Genomic DNA, 12,595 nt, shown 5'->3' with positions numbered 1-12,595 from the left:
GCTGAAATTGATATTAAGACCAAGTACAGATTGGTTTGATACATAGCTAAATAGACAGATATATGGGTGGTTAGAAATATGGTTAGAAAGATTATTGTGAGTCATGTAAAGATGGTGCATATATAATTTCCTGCCTTAAACATGAACCGTTTCACAGTGGATTTAACCTTTAACCTCATACTGTTCATCCACCCCCACCTGAATAGAGAGCCTCAATCAGTAATGTATCTGGGCCCTCTGTTGGTCTCTGAGGGTGTTACTGCCTGCTAATGGAGATAGATTTGGGCTCCACTGGCAGCGCCCCACCTCTCTCTCTCTCTCTCTCTCTCTCTCTCTCTCTCTCTCTCTCTCTCTCTCTCTCTCTCTCTCTGTCTCTCTGTCTCTCTGTCTCTCTGTCTCTCTGTCTCTCTGTCTCTCTGTCTCTCTGTCTCTCTGTCTCTCTGTCTCTCTGTCTCTCTGTCTCTCTGTCTCTCTGTCTCTGTCTCTCTGTCTCTCTCTCTCTCTGTCTCTCTCTCTCTCTCTCTCTCCCTCCCTCGAACATCCGCCTCTTCTCTGCTCCACCACATAATTTCTCTTCCTGGTTTAAAGGCGCTAGCTAGCTGGCTCTCCTGTGGGAGTGTGGTTGAACGGTTTGTAACATGGGCGGCAGGTAGCTTAGTGGGTAAGAGCGTTGTGCCAGTAACCGAAAGGTCGCTGCTTCTAATCCCCGAGCCGACTAGGTGAAAAATCTGTCGATGTGCCCTTGAGCAAGGCACTTAACCCTAATTGCTCCTGTAAGTCGCTCTGGATAAGAGCGTCTGCTAAATGACAAAAAAAAAAAAAAAAAAAAATAACATAAAAAAAAAAACATGTCTCTTGGTACCCCCCCTCTCTCTCCTGTGCCAGATAAAACAGCCTGCTGGCAGACACACTGCTGCTCTGAGAACAGAGAGGGAGAGGAAGTCTCCTGCTATATGGCGGTGGTGGCTAGGGTTTATTCAAATGACCCAGAGCTTAGTGTTCCTCTCAGACAGTGGGCTTTGTAGTGCTTTTTAAGTGCTTAGGTCTAAGGAGAGGTTATGTCTCCAGTGTGTTTGGTCACAGGTTCAATTTAATTTGCTGTGTGTACACAGGTCTTCATACATTGTATATTTTAAAATAACTATCTCATTTGGCAGTACAGTGTTTGTGGTGTTGTGGTTAGAGAGTAGTGGGTGTGTCTTTAGTTCTAGATGGTGTCCTGGCTGATTGAAACCTCTGTCTGAATGCTTGTCTGTGGTTGTCAGAGCTGGTTGCCCGCGGTAACTGATGGGGGCGATCAGGCATTCAGTGTGGTTGTATTGTGGGAAGAATGGAAGAGTCATTGGACAGTCTTTACATAATCACATAGTATCGACACGGCTAGAAGGAACATCGTTACAGATGTTTGTGCTGACACTTGCTTATAGAGCTCATTCTTCAATAGAGATGAGATTTTCTTCGGGAATGGCGTGTGTGTGTGTATGTGCTCGTGTGCGTTTATGTTTGCCTGTGTATTTGTGGTGTGTGTGAGCGAGCAAGCATGTGTGCCTGCCTTCCTGGTTATATGTCAGCCTATGTAGATGTGTGTGTGTGTGTGTGTGTGTGTGTGTGTGTGTGTATAAGGAGTGTGGGGGTTGATGCAAATGCAGGTACTCCATTACATATATTGAAGCATTGTCTATCATGCTGTTAGACATTGGACTCTATGTGTTGTGTATAGTATAGAAAAGTAATCATTCTACCCCCCTCACCAACCCCCCAATAATATATATATATATATATTTTTAAAAAGTGGTTGTCCCACTGGCTATCATAAGTTGAATGCAGCAATTTGTAAGTCGCTCTGGATAAGAGCGTCTGCTAAATGACGTAAATGTATTTAATCAATGGGTTTTAGACTAAAAAACAGCAATTGAAGTGGAGGGAAGAAGTGGGATGGGGATGTAGGCAGTAATGGTTGGGAGGATGGGGTTGGAGTTGTGTGTGTCAAGGTCAGTGTGTGTGAATGTTTGAATGTGTTTGTGTAATGGGGGAAAATCTCCAGGCTCCTTTGGGATTCTCTAAACCTCCTTACGGAGAACAGATGATCGCCCACGGAGGGAGGGATTAGAATTGTGTTTTGAACTAATGTACATACTGTACATTACCCACACTTTCTCTGTCATGCCCACACACACACAATCTCTTGGTGTGACCCCCACTATTGAGGAGTGCTCCGCTGTTGGCCCAGAGTGTGTGTGATGTTTGCCAGCCAGTGTTCTGGGCGACCTTCTCACTGTGTGTGCCAACCAGGCCCCTGAGCCACAGCCTGAATATGTATGCCATGCTCTCTAAAACACCCTGGCACTCCTCTCTCGCTCGCTCTGACTCCATCTTTCCGTTCTCCTCTCTGAAACTCTGTCCCGGTGTCTCTCTCCCTTCCCATTTTTAAATCAGCATTTCTTTCCATCCATCTACATATTTCAACTCACATGCTACCCCTCTGCCTGCACTGTTTGAGTGACAGGCTTCCATCTCTACTCTTCTCACCCCCCCCTCCTCTTCTCCTATTTGTTATTCCTGGTGTGTTCCTCCCCTCCTGACTCGGTGGCCCCAGCCTGCTGTGACCCGACCGTGACCACATGCAGTCTGACCTGCGGTTGATCCCCTGCCAGGGTGAGGTTCTGGTCCTGCTCAGGAGACCCAGTGGAGGCTGCAGGGTCAGCTGAGCTCAGCTTAATACACACACACACACACAGGCACACACACACCTGCACACACATACACCTTAGTGTGGAGAGTGAGCAGGGACTTAGCAGTGAGCAGTGGAGGGGAAATCTCACCTCTCTCCCTCTTCCTGCCGTAGGACTCCTCTCACCCTTTCTCCTCCGTTCTCTGTGCTCCCGTTCTCTCCCTTCCTCTTCCCAGCTAGCCTTCTCTCTCTCCTCCCACTGTCCTCACACCTCAGTTTAGGCTGAGACCCAACCCAGTAGGAAGTTGTCACAGGTTGCTGGTCTTCTTCCATATACCCTGATAACACTGAGAACAATCCCACCACCACACAGGGAGAGGAGCTGCTGGCCAGGGGACCATGCCTGAGTCTCTCTCGCATATCAGAAAGGACGGAAAAGAAAGGAAATAGAAAAAAAGCAGACAGAAAGGTTTGAGACAAACAGGCAGACGAGGATGAGGCAAAGATGCAGTGCTTTTGCGCTGTGTGTTTGTGTGTATCCAACCATACACTACTTGGCATGTCATGACCACCGAAGTTTGACGTGGCTTTCAACAACACAGGTTTCAGATGAGAGAGAGTGAGAGACTGACACAAAGCCTTTAAATGAAACACTTCTGACATCAGTTCCTGTTATGCAGAGAGGAAAAGAGGAGAGTGACGATGAATAAAGAAGAGGAGAGAAAAGAGCCTTTGGAGTGTTTGGATTTCTGTCAGTCTGAGAGGGGGTGGCTGTCAGGGCCTGTTTGGAGCCCGTCTCCAGAGGAGGGATTAGAGGGGGAGGACTCCCTGATTGAGCACTGGGGTGGAGAACTGCATATCCACTCAACACCATCACTGCCTGCATGCGTCCAAAATGGCAGCATATTCCCTATTCCATATAACCCATAGGGCTCTGGTCAATATAGTGCACTATAAACGGAATAGGGTGCCATTTGGGATACGACATAGAGCTTACAGCAGAGCTGTTACCCCATCTGAATGACTCCCACTGGAATCTGGCAGGAGATCTCTTAAGGCTTGGACACACCAGCAGCGTTTGCTGGCCGATGGTACTTTGCACCTCTGAACAGAGTGCCGGCAAACCGATTCTTCATGTAGAATCACGCGAATAAGTCTGCAGCCAGACGTCCATCAGTGGGTGGTCCCTAAAACACACCACCCCAAACGAGCGGCAGACGAACGGCAGATCGACAATCGGCCTGGTGTGAGTGTGGTTCTTTAGGCCCCAGGGACCCTCATCCTATACTGCAGGAGATACATGCCCTACAGGAGCTTCTTAGGATCCTGTCATACTATACATGACGAGATATTTATGTGAAGTTTCATTGGAGGTCTTTGAGAGGGTCTTGGAGGAGTAAAATCTCTGAGCAGGGAATTCATTGTGATCTGACTTGGCAGACGCTTTGATCCAAAGCCACTTACAGTAAAGTGAGGCCATTATATTTGTAGTAAGTGATCCCTGAGGGACTTGAACCCATGACCTTGGCATTGTTAGCATTACACTCTTACCAACTGGGCCACCAGAACCACCATGGTACAGCAACGTCTTTGACTCTAGTCATTGTGATATGTACGGTGAGTATGTCCTCAGTGTTTGTGTCCCAAATGGCACCCTATTCCCTACATAGTGCACTACATTTGTAGTACACTATATGGGGAAAGGGGTGCCATTCTGGACGCAGCCAGTGTGTGTAAGTATTCCTGGTGAAGGACCGGATGAAGGCATTTCTCCTGTGTGTTTGTAGTGCCCAGAACCCTCCCTGCCTTTCCTCAGTCAGACATACGTGCAGTCCATAAGCACATTATAATGAGAGGCTTTGATCCCTGCTTATCCCACCTGCTTATCGTGCTTGTGTGCGTGAGTGCGTGCCAGAGATGAGAGAGTGTGTAAAAAATGTGTGGCATCGTTTTCTTATGAGGTGTTAAAAGTCCCCTGCAGGTGACACTTCCTTCATTCAACCTCCTGTCTTGTCGGGCTGTGCTCACTCTCTCTCTCTCCTTTCTCATGGTCATGACACACACACACACACACATGCACTAACTGTCTGTGTGTTGTTCCCCTTTACAGAGAGCCAGAGGGCGTACCGGTTTGTCCAGGGGAAGGACTGGGGCTTTAAGAAGTTCATCAGGAGAGACTTCCTGCTGGACGAGGCCAATGGGCTGCTGCCTGACGACAAGCTCACTCTCTTCTGTGAGGTAGGACACAAGTTCACATAACATAGAGATACAGGTAACTGCCAAAATAAAGGAAATAAGGTGAATGAGGGATTCAAGGTATATTGAAAACAGGTGCGGTTTCTGAGTTAATTATGCAATTAACATCCCATCATGCTTAGGGTCATGTATAAAAATGCCCAGTTGCCCATTATTTTGAGTACCATGGCTAGAAGAAGAGATCTCAGTGACTTTGAAAGAGGGGTCTCAAAGGAGCATAGGGGTTTAAAGGGTGTGTGTCTGTCACCAGATCTCAACCCAACTGAACAATTTATAGGAGATTCTGGAGTGGCGCCTGAGACAGTGTTTTCCAACACCATCAACAAAATACCAAATGATGGAATTTCTCCGTGTAGAATGGTGTCAAGGCGCATTGAAGCTGTTCTGGCAGCTCATGTTGGCCCAACGCCCTATTAAGACACTGTTACTGTTTCCTTTATTTTGGCAGTTACCTGTATCTCTATAGACTGGTTGGTTGTTTAGCAACAAAACCGACTTGTGCGCAACTATGGGGCAAAACAGACGGGTTGGCTTAGATTGTTGATAACATGTAAACTATATTTTGTCTCCAATGTTTATTGAAAACATAAATAAAGTTGCACAATGAGAACTTGTCTCTCAAATACATTGTTATGGTTGTTGGTTAGCTATCTAGCTAGCAAATTTTAGCCATATTAGCATAGATGTGACATCAGTCAAAACACCTCAAAACAAGAAATGGTATCAAGAACAAGATCAAATGAGCTGAAACAATGTGACCTGACCAGGAAAACCTCTGAGTCCTAGTGATCGGTCATCACTAGTTACCACAGTCACAAAGTCATAAACCCTGTCTATTGCTACAATTTCTCTTCGCTAACCCTAACCACACTGCTAACCTTATTCCTAATCCTAACCTTAAATTGAGACCAAAAGGAGTTACGATTTAGCCTATTTTAACTTTGTGGCTGTGGAAACTAGTGGAAACCATATTAATGGGCTATAACTAGGGCTCAGAGTTTTTCCTGGTCAGGTCAAATTATTAGGAAAAACGCCTGGCTCTAACTGATACAGTGGGGGAAAAAAGTATTTAGTCAGCCACCAATTGTGCAAGTTCTCCCACTTAAAAAGATGACAGGCCTGTAATTTTCATCATAGGTACACGTCAACTATGACAGACAAATTGAGAGAAAAAAATCCAGAAAATCACATTGTAGGATTTTTAATGAATTTATTTGCAAATTATGGTGGAAAATAAGTATTTGGTCACCTACAAACAAGCAAGATTTCTGGCTCTCACAGACCTGTAACTTCTTCTTTAAGAGGCTCCTCTGTCCTCCACTCGTTACCTGTATTAATGGCACCTGTTTGAACTTGTTATCAGTATAAAAGACACCTGTCCACAACCTCAAACAGTCACACTCCAAACTCCACTATGGCCAAGACCAAAGAGCTGTCAAAGGACACCAGAAACAAAATTGTAGACCTGCACCAGGCTTGGAAGACTGAATCTGCAATAAGTAAGCAGCTTGGTTTGAAGAAATCAACTGTGGGAGCAATTATTAGGAAATGGAAGACATACAAGACCACTGATAATCTCCCTCGATCTGGGGCTCCACGCAAGATCTCACCCCCGTGGGGTCAAAATGATCACAAGAACGGTGAGCAAAAATCCCAGAACCACACGGGGGGACCTAGTGAATGACCTGCAGAGAGCTTGGGACCAAAGTAACAAAGCCTACCATCAGTAACACACTACGCCGCCAGGGACTCAAATCCTGCAGTGGCAGACGTGTCCCCCTGCTTAAGCCAGTACATGTCCAGACCCGTCTGAAATTTGCTAGAGTGCATTTGGATGATCCAGAAGAGGATTGGGAGAATGTCATATGGTCAGATGAAACCAAAATATAACTTTTTGGTAAAAACTCAACTCGTCGTGTTTGGAGGACAAAGAATGCTGAGTTGCATCCAAAGAACACCATACCTACTGTGAAGCATGGGGGTGGAAACATCATGCTTTGGGGCTGTTTTTCTGCAAAGGGACCAGGACGACTGATCCGTGTAAAGGAAAGAATGAATGGGGCCATGTATCGTGAGATTTTGAGTGAAAACCTCCTTCCATCAGCAAGGGCATTGAAGATGAAACGTGGCTGGGTCTTTCAGCATGACAATGATCCCAAACACACCGCCCGGGCAACGAAGGAGTGGCTTCGTAAGAAGCATTTCAAGGTCCTGGAGTGGCCTAGCCAGTCTCCAGATCTCAACCCCATAGAAAATCTTTGGAGGGAGTTGAAAGTCTGTTGCCCAGCGACAGCCCCAAAACATCACTGCTCTAGAGGAGATCTGCATGGAGGAATGGGCCAAAATACCAGCAACAGTGTGTGAAAACCTTGTGAAGACTTACAGAAAACGTTTGACCTGTGTGATTGCCAACAAAGGGTATATAACAAAGTATTGAGAAACTTTTGCTATTGACCAAATACTTATTTTCCACCATAATTTGCAAATAAATTCATTAAAAATCCTACAATGTGATTTTCTGAATTTTTTTTCTTCTCATTTTGTCTGTCATAGTTGACGTGTACCTATGATGAAAATTACAGGCCTCTCTCATCTTTTTAAGTGGGAGAACTTGCACAATTGGTGGCTGACTAAATACTTTTTTCCCCCACTGTACATGTATGTGTGATGTGTGCATGTTCTGTGACAAAAGCACCTGTGTGTCTGTGTGACTCCCTCTATCCAGCTCCATGCTGATTCTTATTCTGTCAGTTTGTCAGTAGGGCTCAGATCAGATGCTGTTGTGTTGGGTGCTGTTGGGCTAGATGATATGATTAACTGTAAGTCGCTCTGGATAAGAGCGTCTGCTAAATGACTAAAATGTCAAAATGTCAAATGATATCCCCTGTCATTACTAGGCTGTAACAGAGGGGGCAGCAGAGGTCAACCTTCCCTCCCTCTCTCTGTGTCTCTCTCTCTCTCTCTCTCTCTCTCTCTCTCTCCTTCGCTCTCGCTCCGCTCTCGCTCTCTCTCTCTCTCTGTGTTTGTGTGTCTCTCTCTCTGTGTCTCTCTCTCAATTCAATTCAATTCAATTTCAATTTCAATTTAAGGGCTTTATTGGCATGGGAAACGTGTGTTAACATTGCCAAAGCAAGTGAAGTAGATAGTAAACAAAAGTGAAATAAACAATAAATATTAACAGTAAACATTACACTCAGAAGTTTCAAAAGAATAAAGACATTTCAAATGTCATATTATGTATATATACAGTGTTGTAACAATGTGCAAATAGTTAAAGTACAAATGGGAAAATAAATAAACATAAATATGGGTTGTATTTACAATGGTGTTTGTTCTTCACTGGTTGCCCTTTTCTTGTGGCAACAGGTCACAAATCTTGCAGCTGTGATGGCACACTGTGGTTTTTCACCCAGTAGATAAGGGAGTTTATCAAAATTGGGTTTGTTTTCGAATTCTTTGTGGATCGCTGTAATCTGAGGGAAATATGTGTCTCTAATATGGTCATACATTTGGCAGGAGGTTAGGAAGTGCAGCTCAGTTTCCACCTCATTTTGTGGGCAGTGTGCACATAGCCTGTCTTCTCTTGAGAGCCAGGTCTGCCTACGGCGGCCTTTCTCAATAGCAAGGCTATGCTCACTGAGTCTGTACATAGTCAAAGCTTTCCTTAAGTTTGGGTCAGTCACAGTGGTCAGGTATTCTGCCACTGTGTACTCTCTGTTTAGGGCCAAATAGCATTCTAGTTTGCTCTGTTTTTTTGTTTGTTCTTTCCAATGTGTCAAGTAATTCTCTTTTAGTTTTCTCATGATTTGGTTGGGTCTAATTGTGTTGTTGTTGTTGTTGTTGTCCTGGGGCTGTGTGGGGTCTGTTTGTGTTTGTGAACAGAGGCCCAGGACAAGCTTACTTAGGGGACTCTTCTCCAAGTTCATCTCTCTGTAGGTGATGGCTTTGTTATGGAAGGTTTGGGAATCGCTTCCTTTTAAGTGGTTATAGAATTTAACGGCTCTTTTCTGGATTTTGATAATTAGCGGGTATTGGCCTAATTCTGCTCTGCATGCATTATTTGGTGTTTTACGTTGTACACGGAGGATGTTTTTGCAGAATTCTGCATGCAGAGTCTCAATTTGGTGTTTGTCCCATTTTGTGAATTCTTGGTTGGTGAGCGGACCCCAGACCTCAGAACCATAAAGGGCAATGGGTTCTATAACTGATTCAAGTATTTTTAGCCAGATCCTAATTGGTATGTCAAATTGTATGTTCCTTTTGATGGCATAGAAGGCCCTTCTTGCCTTGTCTCTCAGATTGTTCACAGCTTTGTGGAAGTTACCTGTGGCGCTGATGTTTATGCCTTCTCTCTCTCTGTGTGTCTCTCTCTGTGTCTCTCTCTCTCTCTCTCTCTCTGCCTGTATCTCTCTCGCTCTCTCTCTCTCTCTCTGCCTGTATCTCTCTCGCTCTCTCTCTCTCTCTGCCTGTATCTCTCTCTCTCTCTCTCTCTCTCTCTCTCTCTCTCTCTCTCTCTCTCTCTCTCTCTCTCTCTCTCTCTCTCTCTCTCTCTCTCTCTCTCTCTCTCTCTCTCTCTCTCTCTCTCTCTCTCTCTCTCTCTCTCTCTCTCTCTCTCTCTCTCTCTCTCTCTCTCTCCCTTATGTTGGATGGGGGAACAGAGTAGAGGTAAAACTTTCTGGATATGTTAATGTCCTTGTTGTAATGCATGTGCCCATAAATGTTTAAAAAGCATGGCGGTGGCTGTTTAAAACAATCCTAATTAACCCTGCGGGGGTATGGTGCTGGAAACCATGTCTTGAAGTTTCCCCCTGTTTGTTACGAGAGAGAAGAGCGATGTGCAAGTATGTTTAAAGTGTTTCCAAACTGGGCCTATTGACTTATGAGTAGGAGGGGCATAGCAGCTACTACAGAGCTGTGTTTGGGGGTGGGGGTGGAGGTGTGTGTGTGTGTGTGTGACTGCGTGTACTGTGCCTGTGTATGTGAGAGAGGCTTGACATAGAGAGAGTACTTCAACACAGCCCTCTCCTGTGGTGTGAGGCTGCTGGGTGGTTGTAGTAATGGGTGGCTGCGCATCGTCTGTAAATCTCTGGTAATTACACCAGCTCCATTAATGAGGAAACCAATGTTGGTTACAGTGTGGTTTAGGGCTGGGCGGTATACAGTATTTTACTATATACCAGCATTGCTGCATAGACCGGTTTGAGTCTTTACTTTACCTTCTATAATGGTATTTGAATGTTTGGTTTGTGATATGCCGTGTGTAACGTCAATTTCTATTGTTTACACCGCTACTTGAGTCATCCCACTCCACCCTTTCTCTCTCAATTCCGTTTTTCTCAGACCTAGCCCCACCACCTGTCACTCAAGGAGCACATTTGTTGTTGCTTGGCCATGAGACACTTGTGTTAAGTCTGCATGGTAAATGCAGCACATGCAACAATATTAATGACAACGATGTTTCCACTTTGCTTCTTAATAATACATCCACAAGCGTTCTATAATTAATTACACTATTAGTTTGTGTTTCTTACATCTGCAAACAGCTAGTTTGTCTTTTCTTAGCAAGTTTTAGCTAAATCGTGTTAGCCGCTAATGCTAATCGCTAGTTAGCTGGCTAGCTAGCTAGCTAGTTAATAAATGTACTGAGTCAGAGCAAATTTAGCTGGCTAGTACAACCTGATATGAGTTTTGGTGTAGGCCTAAATATGCATATTGTTTGTGCAACAGTATCTTCTAAATCAAAGAGGAATAGGCAAAGCATGAATATGTTAGCTACATGAAGAAACATTGAATGTTGCCAAAGATGATGGGGTCCCCTAGGAAACACTGACCATCACTTTGGTTCCTACCCAGTCACAATAACTCCTCCCTGGTGTTTTCATTCGTTGTCATGTCAAACAACTCTGTATTCAAAGTGGCCAATAATATTTATATTCTAATTATAGAATTAGAATAAACAATATATTTCCATGATTCCAAGTGTTTTGATCTAATTCGCAAGTCAAATGACAATTGCAACATTTGGTTAAAAATAAGGCCTAGTGTTTTTTGCCCATATCGTGCAGCCCTACATGGATATGCAGGAAATAATTTTTTGTTTAATAAACCGTATAAAACAATCAGAATGGAGAAAGACCCATTGAAATCATCTAGGGTCACGCACTACTCATAAAGACAATATAGAATTTGTATTATTCAAAAACATAAAATGCCATCATACCTTCAACATAGAAAAAAATTAACTGTAATATGATACGCTATATATGCAAAAGTATGTTGACACCTCTTCAAATTAGTGGATTCGGCTATTTCAGCCACACCCCTTGCTGACAGGTGTATAAAATCAAACACACAGCCATGCAATCTCCGTAGACAAACATTGGCAGTAGAATGGTCTTACTGAAGAGCTAAGTGACTTTCAACGTGGCACCGTCATAGAATGCCACCTTTCCAACAAGTCAGTTCCTCAAATTTCTGCCCAGTTAGAGCTGCCCTGGTCAACTCGAAGTGCTGTTATTGTGAAGTGGAAACTTCTAGGAGCAACAACGGCTTAGCCGCGAAATTGTAGGCCACACAAGCTCACAGAACGGGACCTCCAGGTGCTGAAGCGCGTAGAGCGTAAATATTGTCTGTCAGTTGCAACACTCACTACCAAGTTCGGCCATGGAAGCAACGTCGGCACAAGAACTGTTAATCGGGAGCTTCATGAAATGGGTTTCCATGGCCGAGCAGCCGCACACAAACATAAGATCACCCTGCACAATGTCAAGCGTCGGCTGGGGTGTTGTAAAGATAGCCGCCATTGGACTCTGGAGCAGTGGAAACGCGTTCTCTGGAGTGATGAATCATACTTCACCATCTGGCAGTCCGACGGACAAATCTGGGTTTGGCGGATGCCAGGAGAAGGCTACCTGCCCAAATGCATAGTGCCAACTATAAAGTTTGGTGGAGGAGGAATAATGGTCTGGGGCTGTTTTTCATGGTTCGGGCTAGGCCCCTTTGTTCCAGTGAAGGGAAATCTTAACTCTACAGCATACAATGACATTCTAGATGATTCTGTGCTTCCAACTTTATGGCAACAGTTTGGGGAAGGCCCTTTCCTGTTTCAGCATGACAATGCCCCCGTGCACAAAGCGAGGTCCATACAGAAATGGTTTGTCGAGATCGGTGTGGAAGAACTTGACTGTCCTGACCTCAACCACATCGAACACCTTTGGGATGAATTGGAACGACAACTGTGAGCCAGGCCTAATCGCCCAACATCGGTGCCCGATCTCACTAATGCTCTTGTGGCTGAATGGAAGTCCCCGAAGCAATGTTCCAACATCTAGTGGAAAGTGTTCCCAGAAGAGTGGAGGCTGTTATAGCAGCAAAGGGGGGACCATCTCCATATTAATGCCCATGATTTTGGAATGAGATATCGCCCAGCCCTAGTGTGGGTTACTGTAGTGAGTTAGTGACCCTGGAATAAATGATGAGGGTGCTACCACAAGGTCTAGTAGTGTAAAGTACTTCAATATTCCTGGTCCTTGTTCTCCCTGTGATGCAGTCTTTATTACCATCAGAGACCTGGCTCCTTGTTCTCGCCTCCTCTCATTCTGTTTCCTTCTCTTTTTCTCTCTCTCTCCTTTCTCTCTATCCACTCTTTCTCTCTCCTTTTGTGAGAAT

At 44.7% G+C, this 12,595-nt stretch overlaps 1 protein-coding gene across 1 annotated transcript in view; it reads left to right on the top strand.

The window, feature by feature from the left end:
* The window catches only part of LOC123491192 (speckle-type POZ protein), an 85,932-nt gene that overhangs the window by 38,486 nt on the left and 34,851 nt on the right, over positions 1–12,595 (top strand). The window contains exon 6 of the mRNA XM_045221086.1: positions 4,782–4,909. Coding sequence (XP_045077021.1) covers positions 4,782–4,909 — 128 coding nt within the window. The remainder of the gene's footprint in view (positions 1–4,781; positions 4,910–12,595) is intronic.

The sequence above is a fragment of the Coregonus clupeaformis genome, chromosome 7, assembly GCF_020615455.1.
Source record: "Coregonus clupeaformis isolate EN_2021a chromosome 7, ASM2061545v1, whole genome shotgun sequence".
Taxonomy (NCBI): Eukaryota; Metazoa; Chordata; class Actinopteri; order Salmoniformes; family Salmonidae; genus Coregonus; species Coregonus clupeaformis.
The sequence above is the reverse complement of the archived record's forward strand: the minus strand, read 5'-3'. Positions and strand labels throughout refer to the sequence as shown.